The following is a 16,893-nucleotide window of genomic DNA, read 5'->3' on the forward strand; positions in this document are numbered from 1 at the left end:
GACTTGCGTAGAGTATACTAAACTCACTAGGACTAAGATTTGATGGTACGTATGTGTTGTCAACTCGTCCTGTGAATTTAGAGTAACAACTGGGCTTAGATTCATTATATTTTATAAAAGTATATAGCGGAAGAGCATCAGCGTCAATAACCCATGTGCTAATTTACAAAGTTTTCTTTGAAAGAAAAGTCAACGAGCAAGCATAGATACGATTAAGCAAAACGTAGTAAGAGGAAAATACGAACACACCGTGATAGATGTATAAGGCATATATGTTCAAGTGCAAGATGAGTTTACCATGGAAAGTTTTGAGAAGAGTTCACGAAGATATTATTCAATGATAGAAGGAGTGTGAAGATTACTCGTCTCAACGGATTAGAGAACTAGTCAAAGCCAACCGGTGGAAATCAGAGTAGCGCCGCGGAAATTAATTGGTAAAGTTGTGAACGGTGACCATGGAACATGGAACTTTGGTTATAAGAATCTTCGTGAAGAAAGTTTGGGAAAGTAATATAAGTTTTAATAAGAAGTACTATGAGATGAACAGGAAGTTCTCGATGTGTAAAGTAAGTGTTGATACTCACACAGTCAGTGTTGATTAAAGTAGAAGTATAAAGGAAGTATCTTCGCTTAAGTAAGACAAAGAAGACTCGAGATACCACAGATGAAGTAGTCGGGTTGTCTAAATGATGTTGTTGAATATGTAGAAGAGCATGTGCTATTATAATGGAATAAGGTTTATGAGTTTTACAAGATGAAGAACATACCCTCCTATACCAAACTTGTTAAATGATAACGATACTTTCTAGAATAGCGATAAGCTATGGTTGTAGTTTTCTCAAAATTAAGATTGGTATTAAGGAATTTGTGAACGAAATTGTTTTAAAAGTATTATATTAAACATTGATGAAACCAAGGGAGTGCGCCATAAATGAGCAAACTCACCTAAGACGTACCGACTTCAGGACCAACTTAATATAGACAAGTTTGGGACGAGTTGTAAACCTTTTTAATAAAAACTTAGAGACTCGTCCTGTGGTTCTGAGGTATCAGTATAAACTTGGTTTCAAAATGAGATTTTCTTTATTCAAGTAAATGTTCGTTCCAAGAATCTATGTACCAAAGTTTAGAAATTTCTTGAAGTAAAGTACTAGATTGAGTATCGTTATTAATTAACAAGAAGCGGTATTCGGAAATGTGCAAGTAATAGGAGGATAAAGTTTAAAGAGGAGATGGCAATGCTCGTGTGATATCAATATCATACGGGATGCACGGTTTTGTACTAAAAGTGTTCAATGCAATTGCAAATGGACTTAGCAGAAAGTTTAAAGTGAGTAAACCATAGATTTGGTGATTAGATTATCAAGAGAATCGACATAATGGTTTTCGCTTCTTTATGTCAAGTTAGAAAGGTTTTTGAAGAGCTTAGAAGAGTTAAGAGTTTTGTGTAATCATCAAGATAAGTAACATAAGCAAGAAATATAAATCGCAAGATGCGGTAAGAAAGATCATGTATGCATAGTAAGATGTATGCATGATAAGATATTTCAGATGCCAGAAAGCACTGCAGGGCAAACCTGGATTCCGGTAGGACCCCAGTATAAAGGCAAATCCTGAGTGTTTTAGTTAGTAAAAGGTTACTTACGTGAATGGTTATGCTAAGAAGATGAGATATGGAATAGAGACAACTAGTCCACATGCAGCAAAAGTGTGTTTTGGACACAAGGTTCTAAGATGGTTCTATGATTTTGAGAAAGATATTAGGATTGAGGAAATCATATTCGTTTATGAGAATAAGAAAGAGGATGTGTTACGTATTTTGATGAGGAAAATATGCTTCGAACTCTGTGAAGTGAGTATTAGCAGGCCTCATATAACTAAAGTTAGAGAAGGCAGGCCGCAGTTGCGACGATTGATAGATGGTTTCTAAATTTCGAGGACGAAATTTTTTTTAAGGGGGGTAGAAATGTAACATCCCGCCTGTCAGTGTCTGAACTGTATCAGTCGATCGTCCCAGAGAACGTATTTTGAAAGAAAGTTAATGGAGAATATTTATTATGTAATATCAGCTTATTACGGAGTAAGTATCAGTGTCGCTTTTAACACGCTTAAAGGCAAGGGCATTTTGGTAATTTCGCGAGGGAAGGATATTTAATTGATTTTATCCCAAAAATATCTCATTTCCAATTCTCTTTCTCTCTCTAAGTTGGCATAAGCTTTTCTCTTCCTTCTCTCTTCTCTTCACCCACGCCATTCCTTCTTCTCCCAACCTCCTTCAAGCTTCTAAACTTCTTTCTTCTTGGATTCTAGGTTTAGAGATGGATCTTTTATCATGGTTTTCTTCTTCTTCCTCTCTCTTAAGAACAACTAGAAACTTGGGTGATCTCACAATTCTTCTTCTCTTCACCAAGGGAAAATCCATGAGGCTAGGGTTTGTTTATTCAATGGTTCCTTGGTTGATTCAAGTAGAGCAAGGTTTCTTTTATGAAATCATGAGCACAAGAAAACTAGAGGATCAAAGTTAGGGTTTGTACTTGGTAAGTTCAAGATGAATCAAGTTATGGCTTCTTCATGATCAAGCAAAGATTATGGTGTCTTAGTGTCCAAGAAAAACAACAAAAAATTGGATGGTTTGATTAAAGGAAGCAAGTGGGACAAAGCTAGGGTTTTGCTTGGGAACTTGTTGATGCTTCAAGATTTTGTTTAGGTGAGTTCCATAGATAGCTATCCTACCCTTTGGGATTATGTTATGCCATGTTAAATGAATACGAATAACATGATAATTCTAGGGTTTAAGTATAAGTTTAGTTACCCCAATTGTATGCCATGCTTGCTTGTCTTGTGAATACTTGCTGAGTTTATGTTTTACAGGTTTCTAATGATCCTAAGGGTCATATAACACTTAGAGACACTTGGTTTGAGGTTTTTGGGTCAAAAATACCATTTTTAAGTGTTCTGGACTGTCCTAACTCGCCACGGCGAGCTATTACTCGCCACGGCGAGCTAGACCTGCGAATGGGGGGTCCTGCTCGCCCCCAACTCGCCACGGCGAGTAACCACTCGCCTCCCCAGTGAAATCACTCGCCTAGGCGAGTAAGACAGTGAGAATCTCATTGTTTTGCTCGCTTTAGGCAGGCATGGGGCTTGGCGATGCGGTTTTCTCCGTGGTGTCTTTTTACGAACGTAAACCCCTCAACCCAAGGTCCTAAATGATGATCAAAGAAAGCATGATTCTTATGATATGAGGCAAGTATTAAGCATGTTAGTAAGGCATGGCATACGATAGAAACAAGATATGAATCGGGTAGCAAGTTAATCTCTAAGCAAGGGAAAGAACTAGAGCCTCGACATAGTTGTCGAGAACTAGCAAGATTCCTAGAATGATAAGACGCGAAGTTAAGTTCTTCGCATAGACATATTAAGAGTATTATCTTATTAAGAAGAAAGAACCATACGAGTATGGCATGATGTGAATCGATTTCGTATCCATTCACAAAGTAAGATAAGCAAAGCTTAAGTTTACCTCTAGCAGGATCGTTTAAGGATCCGAGGTAAAAGAGATAGTATGATTAGGTTTAACCTACATATATGCATAAGACTAAGATTATAATAAGAGTGTTATGTCTCTTGAATTCCTTCCAAGGTTGGGTTCAAGGGGTTCCCCAAGGGGAATGGTTAAGCCGAAAGGGAGCCGCATTTCACTAAGTTAAGGTGTCGTGTCTTTTATATTCCTTCCAAGGTTGGATATAAAAGGTTCTCCAAGGGGAACGGGGTAAGCCGTAAGGGACCCGCACGTTCACTAAGGGAGTCCGGTGCGCTATTGCAAAGCATTTTCACCGGTAGTAAGGGATTAACTTCCGGGGTTACTCCACTCGGAACTAATCCGTAAAATGAACTCAGATAAGTTGTTTGTTACACGCTAACATAATCAATGAAGCTGACTATGCATTTTCATCATATGTTTATGTGTTATGTCATAGAGCCTTGACATAGACTGTCAAGAATTAGATAAGATAAAGTAAGAAGATAGTCAAGAACTAGCAAACTAGAAAGAGTCACTTTTGTGGCAAGATTAAGATAGATACAATTAATCAAGTAAGCAAGTAAGCGAGTAAAGAAAGATATACCGAAGACGATCATAGGTTTCCCTAATCGTCCGGTTTAGAGTTGTGTCATGACTTTAGCAAGTGAAGGCCTTGATGTATAGATAGTATCTTGGCATTGCGGTTTTAGTTTTCCCTTAACCGCCATGACACGGGTAAGATGAGAAGCCTATAACAAGTTAAGATTTTATGACGGCCCTAGTATGCACAACAGTCTAAGAAAGCAAGTCCCCACACACGTATAATCAACCGTCAGGTTGTATTGTAGACACTTGGTGACCGTAGGTTTCCCCCGAGGTTGCCTATAGCCTAGGGTTAGGTGGAACTCACTGAGACATTATGTCTCATCCCAATCCTTATTTGTTTCAGATATCAGGATGGTTTAGCAAGCTAGTAGCTGAAAGGATGTTGCGACAAGAGTTCGTTCGTACCCGCTGCTGGATGATGTGGATTTTAAGGGATGCATTTATTATTCTTTAGAAAAGCTGAGTTGTAATATTATTGTACGAACGCTTTTGTTGTATATTATATTCATTCGAAGTTTTTATGTTGTAAATTTTTAATGTATCCAGTACTAAACTAATGCACATGCTAGACTTTCTAGATACGTCTAGTATGGGTGTTACAAATACAAGATGGATAATGATTTTGGATGAGCTTGCTCAATTTAGTAATGCATGATACTGATTTTTTTTATCCCTTTTGAGACTTTTTAAGTGGGTTCATCCAATTTATATTAAAAGATTTTAGATGGGTAGACAAAATATAGCATTTGCTACCAAACACATGGAAATATTTAACAGTAGGTTTTCTTCCCTTCCAAAGCTCATAAAGAGTTGTTGTGGTACCAGTTCTTAGTGTCACCCTGTTGTGGATATGACAAGCTGTGTTCATAGCTTCAGCCCAGAAACGATAAGGTAAGTGTTTAGCATGAAGCAAGACTCTTGCTGATTCTTGAAGAGTCCTATTTTTTCTCTTAACAACACCATTTTGCTGAGGAGTTATAGGAGATGAGAATTCATGTTTGATTCCCTCTTCTGTACAATATTCATCAAATCTAGAGTTTTCAAATTCAGTTCCATGATCACTCCTAATTCTAACAATGCCACAACCCTTTTCTCTTTGCAATTGTGTACACAACTCTTTAAACACATCAAAGGTGTCTGATTTTTCTCTAATAAAGTTTACCCAAGTGAATCTAGAGAAATCATCAACTACTACAAGAACATACATTTTTCCACCAATGCTTTCAACTTGCATAGGCCCTATCAGATCCATGTGCAGAAGTTCAAGAACTTTAGAGGTTGCTTGATGTTCCAACCTTGGATGAGACATCCTTGTTTGTTTGCCAATCTGACATTCACCACATATGCTTCCATCAACAATCTTACGATCTGGTAGACCTCTGATAGCTTTTGATGACAAGGCCTTCTTCATTCCTTTCAGATGCAAATGTCCCAACCATTGATGCCACATATTGATCTCTTTCTCTTTGCTTAAAAGGCATGTTGAGATGAATGATTCTTCTTGAGATACTCATAGGTAGCAGTTGTCTTTGGATCTTGTGCCTCTCATAAGAACTTCTCCTTTCTCATCTGAGATCTGACATTCTGGTTTGGTGAAGTTTACTCTCAGTCCTAGATCACACAGTTGGCTAATGCTAATTAAATTTGCAGTTAATCCTCTAACTAGCAACACATCATCAAGTCTTGGTTACCCATGTTTTATCAGGTTTCCAATTCCTACTATCTTTCCTTTAGCTCCATCACCAAACGTAACATAACTGGTAACATAAGGTCTATCATCTTCCAGATAAGTTTCAACACCAGTCATATGTCTTGAACAGCCACTATCAAAATACCAGTCTTCTTTCGATGATGCTCTGAGGGATGTATGAGCAATCAGACCAGTCCTGGTGTTTCTGTGGTTCCATCCATTCTTGGATAGTTTCTGTTGAAAATGCTTGAACTCACATTTCAGCTTGAAGCAGTAAGGTCTGACGTGTCCCTTCTCTCTACAGTGATCACATACCCACAACTATGATTTCTTCTTAGTCTGATGTTCTTCAGAATGTTTGAACATTGACTCTGCTGTCTTCATTCAAGTATGTTCTTTCATCTGAAGATTCAACCTTGACAGTTCATCGTTGAGTTCTGAGATATGAGCCAGATTATCAAACTTTTCATCCTGTAGTTATGCAATCTCTCTTGCTTGCTCTTCAAGTTTTTGGGTTAATTCACTGTTTTTGGCCATCAGGTCATAGTAGGATATATCAAGCTCATCATATAAGACATTTCTCCCTCACAAGACTCAGTGTCAGACATAATTCTACCAGCTAGGGCAAAGACATGATTTGCAGATTCAACTTTCACCTCATCATCTGAGTCATCCCCATCTGACCAAGACACAGCCAAACTTTTCTTCTGTTTCTTTAGAAAAGTGGCACATTCTGTTCTGATGTGACCATACCCTTCACATTCATGACATTGTACTCCTTTGTAGAGAGAGTCCACTTCATCAGGTCTTGTCATCTTCTCTTTACTAGGTTGACTGTCAATGTTGGGTCGGATGTTCTGCCCATTTAGTCTGGACCTTCTGTCAAATCTTGTGAAAATCTTCTTGAACTGTCTCGCAAGAAGTGCCAGAGACTCTGCCATGTCTTCATCATCTTTAAAATTTCCTTGTGCATCATCAGAATTCACACTAGAAGTAAAGGTAGTACCCTTCCCCTTTTTATCAGTCTTGCTGTTAACAGTTATTTCAAAGTTTTGCAATGATCCTACTAATTCATCAACCTTCAAGCTAGATATATCCTGAGCTTCCTCAATAGCAGTGACCTTCATGTCAAATCTCTTAGGTAGAGATCTGAGAATATTCCTCACAAGTTTTTCATCAGAGATTTTCTCTCCAAGAGACTCAAAAGAATTTGCAATGTCTTGAATATTTAAGTGGTAGTCCTGAATGCTCTAATCTTCTAACATTTTTAGATTCTCAAATTTAGTAGTAAGGAGTTGGATTTTAGCACTTTTTACCTTAGTAGTGCCTTCATGTGCAGTTTTGAGAATCTCCCATGCATCCTTAGCCACAATGCATTGTTTGATCAATCTGAACATATTCTTGTCTACACCATTAAACAGAGCATTCAATTCCTTTGAGTTTCCAAGAGCCAATTCATCTTCAGCAGCACTCCATTCTTCTTCTGGTTTTAACACATCAGTCCTGTTACCATCAGCATCAAGTTGCACAGGATATTCCCAACCTTTCAGAACTGCCTTCCAGGTTTTGCTGTCAATAGATTTGAGAAAGGCACTCATGCGTGATTTCCAGTAGTCATAGTTTGAGCCATCCAACAGAGGGGGCCTGTTTACAAATCCACCTTCCATGTCCATGATGCTAGAATAGAACTCCCTATAGCTCACCCTAAAACAGGCAGGGTGCCTGCTCTAATGCCAATTGAAATTCTAGCGTACTTGTTTTAAATGTTCTGTCAGATGTTTTAACGTTTGCAGTGTTCCGTTTAATGTTCCAACATCACGTGAAATACAAAAATAAAAACAAGAAAATAAATGACAAGAAAGTAAAGAACACAGTGAGTTTGTTGACCCAGTTCGGCACAACACACCTACGTCTGGGGGCTACCAAGCCAGGAAGGAAATCCACTAGTGTAGTCCTTATTCAATAGCTCTCAACAAACTCCTCGTTTACATTATATGACCTAGGACCTACCCGTCTAGACTTCAACCTAGGAACTCCTATTGTAACTCCCATCTTAATTATTTAATTATTTTAATGAGTTTTAACATATATTTATATGATTTATGTGATTTATGAGAGATATTTGATTTATATGTGATTTATGTGATTTTTAATATTTATGTGAGTTATATGATTTTTAGAGATGTTATGAGATGTTGTGACTTATTTTGTTATTTAATAAAATAAGATTGGAAAATAAAATAAAATATTAAGTTGTGGGTTATTTTATAAATTTAGAGAGTTTTGTGGTAGAAAAAGGAAATAAGATAAATTAGATGAGGGGTTATAAATAAGAGAAGTTAGGTTTAGAAAAGTTTTACAGAACGTACGTTTTTGGAGAAAAAGGGAGAAAAAGTCAAGAGAAGAGGAGAAAAGAGAGAGAGCTGCGATTTTCATCTATTAAGGTAAGGGTGAGACTAACTTTCAATATTATTAAGTCTATGATTCTGAAAAATAGATTTAGCATGATTTAGGTAGAGTTTTGTGAGAATTGAGAATTAGGGTTTGAGGACGATTTTGATGATTGAACCATGAAATTTCGTTGAATTGATGCAAAACTTGTGTACAGACCTTAGATATTCCATAGAGTGATAATTAGATGTTGTTTTGAGGTTAGAACCATGAGATTAGGTGAAAAATTGAGAAAAACTGCAATCTACCCGAGCCTGACATTCATCGCTCGCCACCGCGAGCAGCGACACTCGCCTCGCGAGCGATGAAGTTCATCGCTCGCCACCGCAAGCAATGTTACTCGCCATAGCGAGCAAACCCAGATCGCTCACCACCGCGAGCAAAGTAGCTCACCATCGCGAGCAAGCCATTACAGAGGTCCAATGAGCATGTTTCGCTCGCCGCAGAGAGCAATCCCACTCGCCGCAGCGAGCAACTAGTCCATTCTCCCCAATTGCATTTCCTTACGATCTTTTCGCACGTGTAGTTATGAGTTTATCTTAGAAGTAATAATGAAGGTTGATTAGAATAATTAAAGATGTCCAGAAGCCTGATTTAGATGACTGAGATTATTAGTAATGAAGTAATGATTTATAAGTATTATTATGATGTTCATGTTGATACGATTCATTCCTCAATGATGTTGTGATATTAAGCATTGTTATATGCTGCATTTGTTGTTGTTTTACTGCTGTTGACCATTTAATGTCATATGTCGGTCTAAGTTGTAAAAATGTAAGAAGTTGTCCATATTAATGGAATTATAAGAGATGTTCATGATGTTGTCTAAGTTGTAGGAAGTTAAGTCCATTGCATACTCATTAAAGATGGGGGCTTGATGCTCTGGAGCTTTTGCTGAAAATTACGTTGGGGGCTTGATGCCCTGGAGCTTTTACTCACTTTTGTTGGGGGCTTGATGCCCTGAAGAGCCTATTTACACTCATATATGTTGGGGGCTTGATGCCATGTATTGGTACCGCATGCATTTGCATTATCGACATGTCTAAGATGATTTAAGATGATTTAAGATGTTAAGAGTTGCATTGTCAAGTCAAGTGTTGAGTCGATTATGAAGTTGTCTATGAATTTGATTATGAGTTTGATTAAGAGCTGTTTATGATGATGATATGATGTTTTTTTTGAGAGAATGATGATATTATGTTAAATGATTATTGTTGTTGATGTTTATAATGTTTTATGTTGTTAAATGTATTTTGATGAATTATATGCTTAATATGTTGTTTGTGAAATCTCACACGTGTGGGTAATTTGCACGTAATAAAGATTAGAGGCGGTCGTGAGTGGACTCCTCACACGTGTGTCTAGGTGCTCTGATGCGTAACGGGATTGGACTTTGACTTTACTTCTATTTCTTACGTGTTGTTTACGAACTTTTATGAGTAAATGATGAAACAAGATTTTATGAGACTTTTATGATGAGGCCTGCGTGCCAAGACTTTTTATGTTGACTGAACTAATTCCGCTGCGAAGTTTTGAAATACTTATGATGAATGATTTTGAAGGATAAATTGTTATTTATCCAATTTATGAATTTTAAGAAGTGTAGCATTCGGTTTAAAGTTGTTAAACTCTGATTTTTATTTAAGAAATTTTTATGTTGGGAAAACGGGGTGTTACAATTGGTATCAGAGCAGGTCGGTCCGTTCGGTCAATTAGTTGAGTCAAGTTGTGTCGTTTAACAGTTGGAATACCGTTATTATGTTATTCTGATTGTTGTGTTTTGTGCAGAGAACTAAGAAATGGCTGGAAGAAATGATGCTGCTATTGCTGCTCCGTTGGAAGCTATGGCTCAAGTTGTGGGGCAACAGCCTAATCCGAATGCTGGTGCTAATGCAGAAGTGAGGATGTTGGAGACTTTTCTGAAGAATCATCCCCCTACTTTCAAAGGAAGGTATGACCCTGATGGAGCTCAGACGTGGCTCAAAGAGATTGAAAGAGTGTTTAGAGTTATGCAATGTACGGAGGATCAGAAGGTGCATTTTGGTACGCATATGCTAGCTGAGGAAGCTGATGACTGGTGGGTGAGTCTCCTACCTAATTTAGAGCAAGATGGTGTTGTTGTTACTTGGGTTGTGTTTAGAAGGGAGTTCCTAAACAGATACTTTCCGGAGGATGTCCACGGGAAGAAAAAGATTGAATTTTTAGAGCTGAAGCAAGATAACATGTCTGTGACAGAGTATACTGCAAAATTTGTGGAGCTGGGTAAGTTTTATCTGCATTATACTGCTGAGACTGCTGAGTTTTCTAAGTGTATCAAGTTTGAGAATGGTTTGCGTGCTGATATTAAGCGGGCCATTGGTTACCAAAAGATCCGTAACTTTTCTGAGTTAGTGAGTAGTTGTAGAATCTATGAGGAAGACACGAAGGCTCATTACAAGATTATGAATGAGAAGAGAGGTAAAAGTCAGCAGAGTCGCCCAAAGCCTTACAGTGCTCCTGCTGATAAAGGGAAGCAAAGAGTTAATGATGAGAGGAGGCCGACTAAGAAGGATGTTGCTGCTGAGGTTGTTTGTTTCTCTTGTGGTGAGAAAGGCCATAAGAGTAATGCTTCTACTAAAGATATAAAACGGTGCTTTCGTTATGGCAAAAAGGGACATACACTTACAGAGTGTAAGCATGAGGATATTGTGTGCTTCAATTGCAATGAGGAAGGTCATATTGGGTCTCAATGCAAGAAACCGAAGAAGGCTTAGACCACTGGGAGAGTTTTTGCTTTGGCTGGTACTCAGACGGAGAATGAGGATCGTTTGATCAGAGGTACTTGTTACATTGATAATACTCCTTTAGTTGCTATTATTGATACTGGTGCTACGCATTGTTTTGTTGCTTTTGATTGTGCTTTTAAGTTGAATCTTATTATGTCTGATATGAATGGAGAGATGGTTGTCGAAACTCCAGCTAAGGGTTCGGTGACTACTTCTCTTGTTTGTTTAAGATGTCCTTTGTCTATGTTTGGTCGAGATTTTGAAATTGATTTGGTTTGTTTAACTTTGAGGGGAATGAATGTAATCCTTGGTATGAACTGGTTCGAGTACAACCATGTTCACATTAATTGTTTTAGTAAGTCGGTATACTTTTCGTCTGTCAAAGAAGAAAGTGGAACGAAGTTTTTGTCTACTAAGCAGCTGAAGCAGTTGGAATGCGATGGGATTTTCATGTTTTCTTTAATGGCAACCTTTTCTATTGAGAATCAGGTAGTGATTGATAAGCTACGAGTGGTATGCGATTTTCCAGAAGTTTTTCCTGATGAGATTCTTGATGTGCCGCCGGAGAAAGAAGTTAAATTTTCTATTGATCTTGTTCCGGGAACGAAGCCTGTGTCTATGACACCTTACCGTATGTCGGCATCCGAGTTAGCTGAGTTGAAGAAACAGTTGGAAGATTTACTTGAGAAGAAGTTTGTTAGACCGAGTGTTTCACCTTGGGGAGCGCCGGTATTGTTAGTTAAGAAGAAAGACGGTTGTATGAGGTTGTGTATTGACTATCGAAAGTTGAACAAAGTAACTATAACGAATAGGTATCCACTTCCAAGAATTGATGACTTGATGGATCAGTTAGTGGGTGCACGTGTGTTTAGCAAGATTGTCTTGAGATCGGGTTATCACCAGATTAAAGTGAAAGATGAAGATATGCAGAAGACGACTTTTAGAACGCGATATGGACATTATGAATATAAGGCGATGCCTTTCAGTGTTACAAATGCACCTAGTGTGTTTATGGAGTATATGAATAGCATTTTTCATGCGTACTTGGATCGCTTCATGGTTTTGTTCATCAATGATATTTTGATTTATTCTAAGATTGAAGAAGAACATGCTGAGCATTTGAAGATTGTCTTGCAAGTGCTGAAGGAGAAGAAGTTGTATGCTAAATTGTCAAAGTGTGAATTCTGGTTGAAAGAGGTAAGCTTTCTTGACCATGTTATTTCTGGTAGTGGTATTGCAGTTGATCCGTCTAAAGTCAATGCGGTATCACGATGGGAGACTCCTAAGTCGGTTACAGAGATTAGAAGCTTTTTGGGATTGGCAGGTTATTACCGCAGGTTTATAGAAGGATTTTCTAAGTTGGCACTTCCGTTAACGCAGTTAACTTGTAAAGGTAAAACCTTTGTATGAGATGTTCATTGTGAGAACAACTTTAATGAGTTGAAGAAGCGGTTGACGACGGCCCCAGTTTTGATTTTGCCGAAGCCCAAAGAACCTTTTGTGGTATATTGTGATGCGTCCAAGTTGAGCTTAGGTGGTGTGCTTATGCAAGATGGAAAAGTGGTTGCTTATGCATCAAGACAGTTGAGAATTCACGAAAGAAATTATCCTACTCATGATCTTGAATTAGCGGCAGTTGTGTTTGTGCTTAAGATTTGGAGACATTACTTGTATGGTTTGAGATTTGAAGTGTTTAGTGATCATAAGAGCTTAAAGTATTTGTCTGATCAGAAGGAATTGAATATGAGACAATGAAGGTGGCTTGAATTATTGAAAGATTATGACTTTGGTTTGAATTATCATTCGGGTAAAGCTAATGTTGTTGCAGACGCCTTGAGTAGGAAGACTTTGCATATGTCTGCTATGATGGCTAAAGAGTATGAGTTGCCGGAACAGTTTAGAGATTTGAGCTTAGTTTGTGAATTGTCACCACAGAGTGTAAAGTTAGGAATGCTGAAGATCGATAGTGATTTCTTGAAAAGTATCAAGGAAGCGCAGAAAGTTGATGTTAAGTTTGTAGATCTGTTGGTTGCTAGTAATCAGACCGAAGATAGTGACTTTAAGGTCGATGATCAAGGTGTTTTGAGATTTCGAGGTAGAATTTGTATTCCAGAAAATGATGAGATGAAGAAGATGATTCTTGAAGAGAGTCATAGAAGTAGCTTGTGTATTCATCCGGGAGCTACGAACATGTATCATGATTTGAAGAAGTTATTTTCGTGGTCTGGATTGAAACGTGACGTGGCACAATTTGTGTATTCTTGTTTGATTTGTCAGAAGTCGAAGGTAGAACATCAGAAACCTGCTGGGTTGATGACACCGTTAGATGTGCCAGAATGGAAATGGGATAGTATATCCATGGATTTTGTGACGAGTTTGCCGAATACTCCTAAGGGGAATGATGCGATTTTGGTGATTGTCGATAGATTGACGAAGTCGGCACACTTCATACCGATTAATATTAGTTTTCCCAGTTGGCAGAGATTTATATTCGAGACATTGTGAAGCTGCATGGTGTTCCTTCGAGCATTGTGTCAGATAGAGATCCAAGATTTACTTCTAGATTTTGGAAGAGTTTGCAAGAGGCTTTAGGTTCTAAGTTGAGGTTGAGTGCGGCGTATCATCCACAGACAGATGGTCAGTCGGAAAGAACGATTCAGTCGTTGGAAGACTTGTTGAGAGTTTGTGTACTTGAGCAAGGAGGAACTTGTGATAGTCATCTTCTGTTGATAGAGTTCACGTATAATAACAGTTACCATTCTAGTATTGGAATGGCACCTTTCAAGGCTTTGTATGGTCGGAGATGCAGAACTCCGTTGTGTTGGTTTGAATCAGGTGAGAATGTGGTTTTAGGACAAGAAATTGTTCAACAGACTACTGAGAAGGCAAAGATGATTCAGGAAAAGATGAAAGTGTCGCAGAGTCGACAAAAGAGTTATCATGATAAGCGTAGGAAAGACCTTGAGTTTCAAGAGGGAGATCATGTGTTCTTAAGAGTTACTCCCATGACTGGAGTTGGTCGTGCATTGAAGTCAAAGAAGTTAACTCCGAAGTTTATTGGTCCGTATCAGATATCAGAGAAAGTTGGGACGGTGGCTTACCGAGTGGGTTTACCACCGTATCTTTCAAATTTGCATGATGTGTTTCATGTGTCGCAACTTCGGAAGCATGTTCCTGATCCATCTCATGTTATCCAAAGAGATGATGTGCAAGTTAGAGACAACCTTACGGTTGAGACCTTACCAGTGAGGATCGAAAGTCGTGAAGTGAAGAAGTTGAGAGGCAAAGAGATACCTCTTGTGAAAGTCATTTGGGATAAAGCGACTGGTGAAAGCTTGACGTGGGAACTAGAGAGTAAGATGCTGGAATCTTATCCAGAGTTGTTTGCTTGAGGTAAATTTTCGAGGATGAAAATTCTATAAGTTGGGTGTAACGCCTACTTTTAATATTTATTAATTAATTGATTTATTGCATTTTAGTATAATATTATGTGACTTATATATTTTGATGGAATGTAGATATATTAATAATTGATATTATGTGTTAATATTATTGCATGTGGGGGAAATTTATAATTATTAGAAATAAATAAGTAAGAGGGGAGGAAGTAAATTGTGGGGAGAAGAGTAATTATAAAATAGGTTAAGAGTCAGTAAGAGTTAGAAAATCAGAACACATACGTTTTGGAGAAAAGAGGAGAACTCGGAGAGAGAACCCTAAGAACGATGAACGCAGCCGTTGGAATTTAGAAAAATAATCTAAGGTAAGGGTGGGATTCATATTCTCTAATCTTAAGTATGTTCTTCTAAAATTGGGTTTGACAGAAGTTGTAGGTTGTGAGTTTTGGGGATTAGGGTTAATCTTATGTTGTTGTTCATAGTTTTGTTGTTTGAGAAATTAAGTCTTTGAATTATGAATTTAATTGTCGAAAGTTCATGAATTTCCCATGAATTGCTATGTTGAATTGATGTTCAGGTCTTAGAATGATCATAGGCAATGTTCCCTATCAAATTTGGGGTTTGGGTGATTGAAAGTTGGGTTTTTGGGGTGAAAAATGGTGTAAAAATTGTAACAGCATGTGCCAAATCGTGCTCCGATTTTGTCAAATCGTGCTCCAATTATTTACGAATGAAAATGTTAATTTTGACCCAGAAAATCGTGCTCCGATTTTCCAAATCGTACTCCAATTTGACAGCATCCCCTGTTTCGCTTTCTTGCGTCTTTTTCACCCGTTTCTGTTTTGAATTAGCTTTAGGTGTAAACATAAAAGTTGTAGATAATTGAGTTAGCTTTCTAATGGATTTGGAGTGACTAGAAAATTATTTGTAAATTTTGAGTTATGATAAAAATAGTCCAAGTGGGTCCTCAAAAAACTTTAAGAAAGCTTAGCATAACTAATCCCAAGTTAGTCCAAAAACTTATGGTTGGTTTCCCAACTTCAACTTAAGTATTAGGGATTTAGTTGAGGTGTTTTATGAGTATTTGGCTTATGTCTTATTGATCAAACTTGATTTGCTTTTGAAGAATGTTTTGGACTTTGATATGAATGTAGTTGATTAATGTATATGTTGTTATTGTTGTTGATATGTTGGAATATATTAGGTGAGTATTGTATGATGCATAATATTATGATGTTATGCCATTCTAGTTGTTGTACGAAAGTTATGTTGTTGCTTTAGAGTTGTGTCGTTGCATAGTCAGAGATGGGGGCTTAACGCCTGACAGGTCCTTCATGACCTTATAGATGGGGGCTTAATGCCCGACAGGTCCATTTATGACCTTAGAGATGGGGGCTTAATGCCCTGGTGGTACCACATGCATATTCAAGTTGTCTAAGATGTTGTTGTTTAAGATGAGGAGTTGTTGTTGCATTGTAGAGTCGTCATAACATGAAATAAATGATGATTGCTTAAGATGTTGTTGCTGCCCTTGATGGTGTTGTTGTTGTTCTGACCTTAATGGATGATATTAGTTGATGTTATATAATGATGAATATATATATTGTTGATGTTTAAGATGTTGTGGGTTGCTTTATCCTTATTAAATGATGTTATGTGATGATATTAATGTTAAATATATGTTGTTGATTAATCTTTATGAATTGTTACTTACTATTAATGAATGTGAAATCTCACCCCTTCTGCTTGAAAATGTTGCTCTTCGTATGAGTAACTAGCAGGTAACGAAGAATAATGCAGTTGTGAGTGATCTCTGTCATGTCGTCTAGGATGCATTGATACGTAACGGGATGGGGATTGTTTGATGCATTGTTTTCCTTGTTACGTATTTCTTTTTATAATTGTTGGACTAATTTCATGGAGACTATTTTATGATGTTAAGTTGTGGCCTTTTACAGCCAAGGATGTTATAAGATGATGTAAAACTATTTCCGCTGCATATGATTATTGGATTTTTATAAAGGCTGATTATTTTGAATAAATAGTATTTTGTTCTATTAATGAGTGGAAAATATATTAAAGATGAATGTGATACTTCGTTTCTGATGAGAAACTCTGATATTCTTTGTATTTACTTAAATTGGGAAAACGGGGTGTCCCATTGGGGAGAGTTGCAACGCCCGTCTTAATTATTTATTATTTTAATGAGTTTTAGCATATATTTATATGATTTATGAGAGATATATGATTTATATGTGATTTATGTGATTTTTAAGATTTATGTGAGTTATATGATTTTTAGAGATGTTATGAGATGTTGTGACTTATTTTGTTATTTAATAAAATAAGATTGGAAAATAAAATAAAATATTAATTTGTGGGTTATTTTATAAATTTAGAGAGTTTTGTGGTAGAAAGAGGAAATAAGATAAATTAGATGAGGGGTTATAAATAAGAGAA

The 16,893-nt window shown here is 37.3% G+C and overlaps 1 protein-coding gene and 1 long non-coding RNA gene across 2 annotated transcripts; both read left to right on the forward strand.

Moving 5' to 3' along the window:
* Positions 1–1,084: 1,084 nt before the first annotated feature.
* LOC146915627 (uncharacterized) lies at positions 1,085–4,802 on the forward strand. Its single transcript, XR_015014685.1, has 2 exons — positions 1,085–2,707; positions 4,473–4,802. It is a non-coding gene; the product is annotated as an uncharacterized LOC146915627 (long non-coding RNA).
* Positions 4,803–10,069: 5,267 nt separating this feature from the next.
* LOC146915628 (uncharacterized) lies at positions 10,070–15,066 on the forward strand. The gene is made up of 7 exons (XM_085721400.1): positions 10,070–10,096; positions 10,139–11,017; positions 11,072–11,413; positions 11,465–11,666; positions 11,775–11,944; positions 14,107–14,362; positions 15,011–15,066. The coding sequence occupies exons 1-7, from the start codon at positions 10,070–10,072 to the stop codon at positions 15,064–15,066; spliced, it is 1,932 nt and encodes a 643-aa protein (XP_085577526.1).
* The last annotated feature ends 1,827 nt before the right edge of the window (positions 15,067–16,893 follow it).

The sequence above is a fragment of the Medicago sativa genome, chromosome 6, assembly GCF_051527215.1.
Source record: "Medicago sativa cultivar Bolivia chromosome 6, Bolivia_mono, whole genome shotgun sequence".
Taxonomy (NCBI): Eukaryota; Viridiplantae; Streptophyta; class Magnoliopsida; order Fabales; family Fabaceae; genus Medicago; species Medicago sativa.

Excerpts from the sequence above, each read along its gene's own strand:
- LOC146915628 (XM_085721400.1), top strand. The coding sequence starts at position 10,070 with ATGGCTGGAAGAAATGATGCTGCTATT. Across the intron at positions 11,667-11,774 it reads TGTGTCTATGACACCTTACC|TTAAGAAGAAAGACGGTTGT; the intron begins GTATGTCGGCAT and ends CGGTATTGTTAG. Across the intron at positions 11,945-14,106 it reads CGGGTTATCACCAGATTAAA|ATATCAGAGAAAGTTGGGAC; the intron begins GTGAAAGATGAA and ends GGTCCGTATCAG.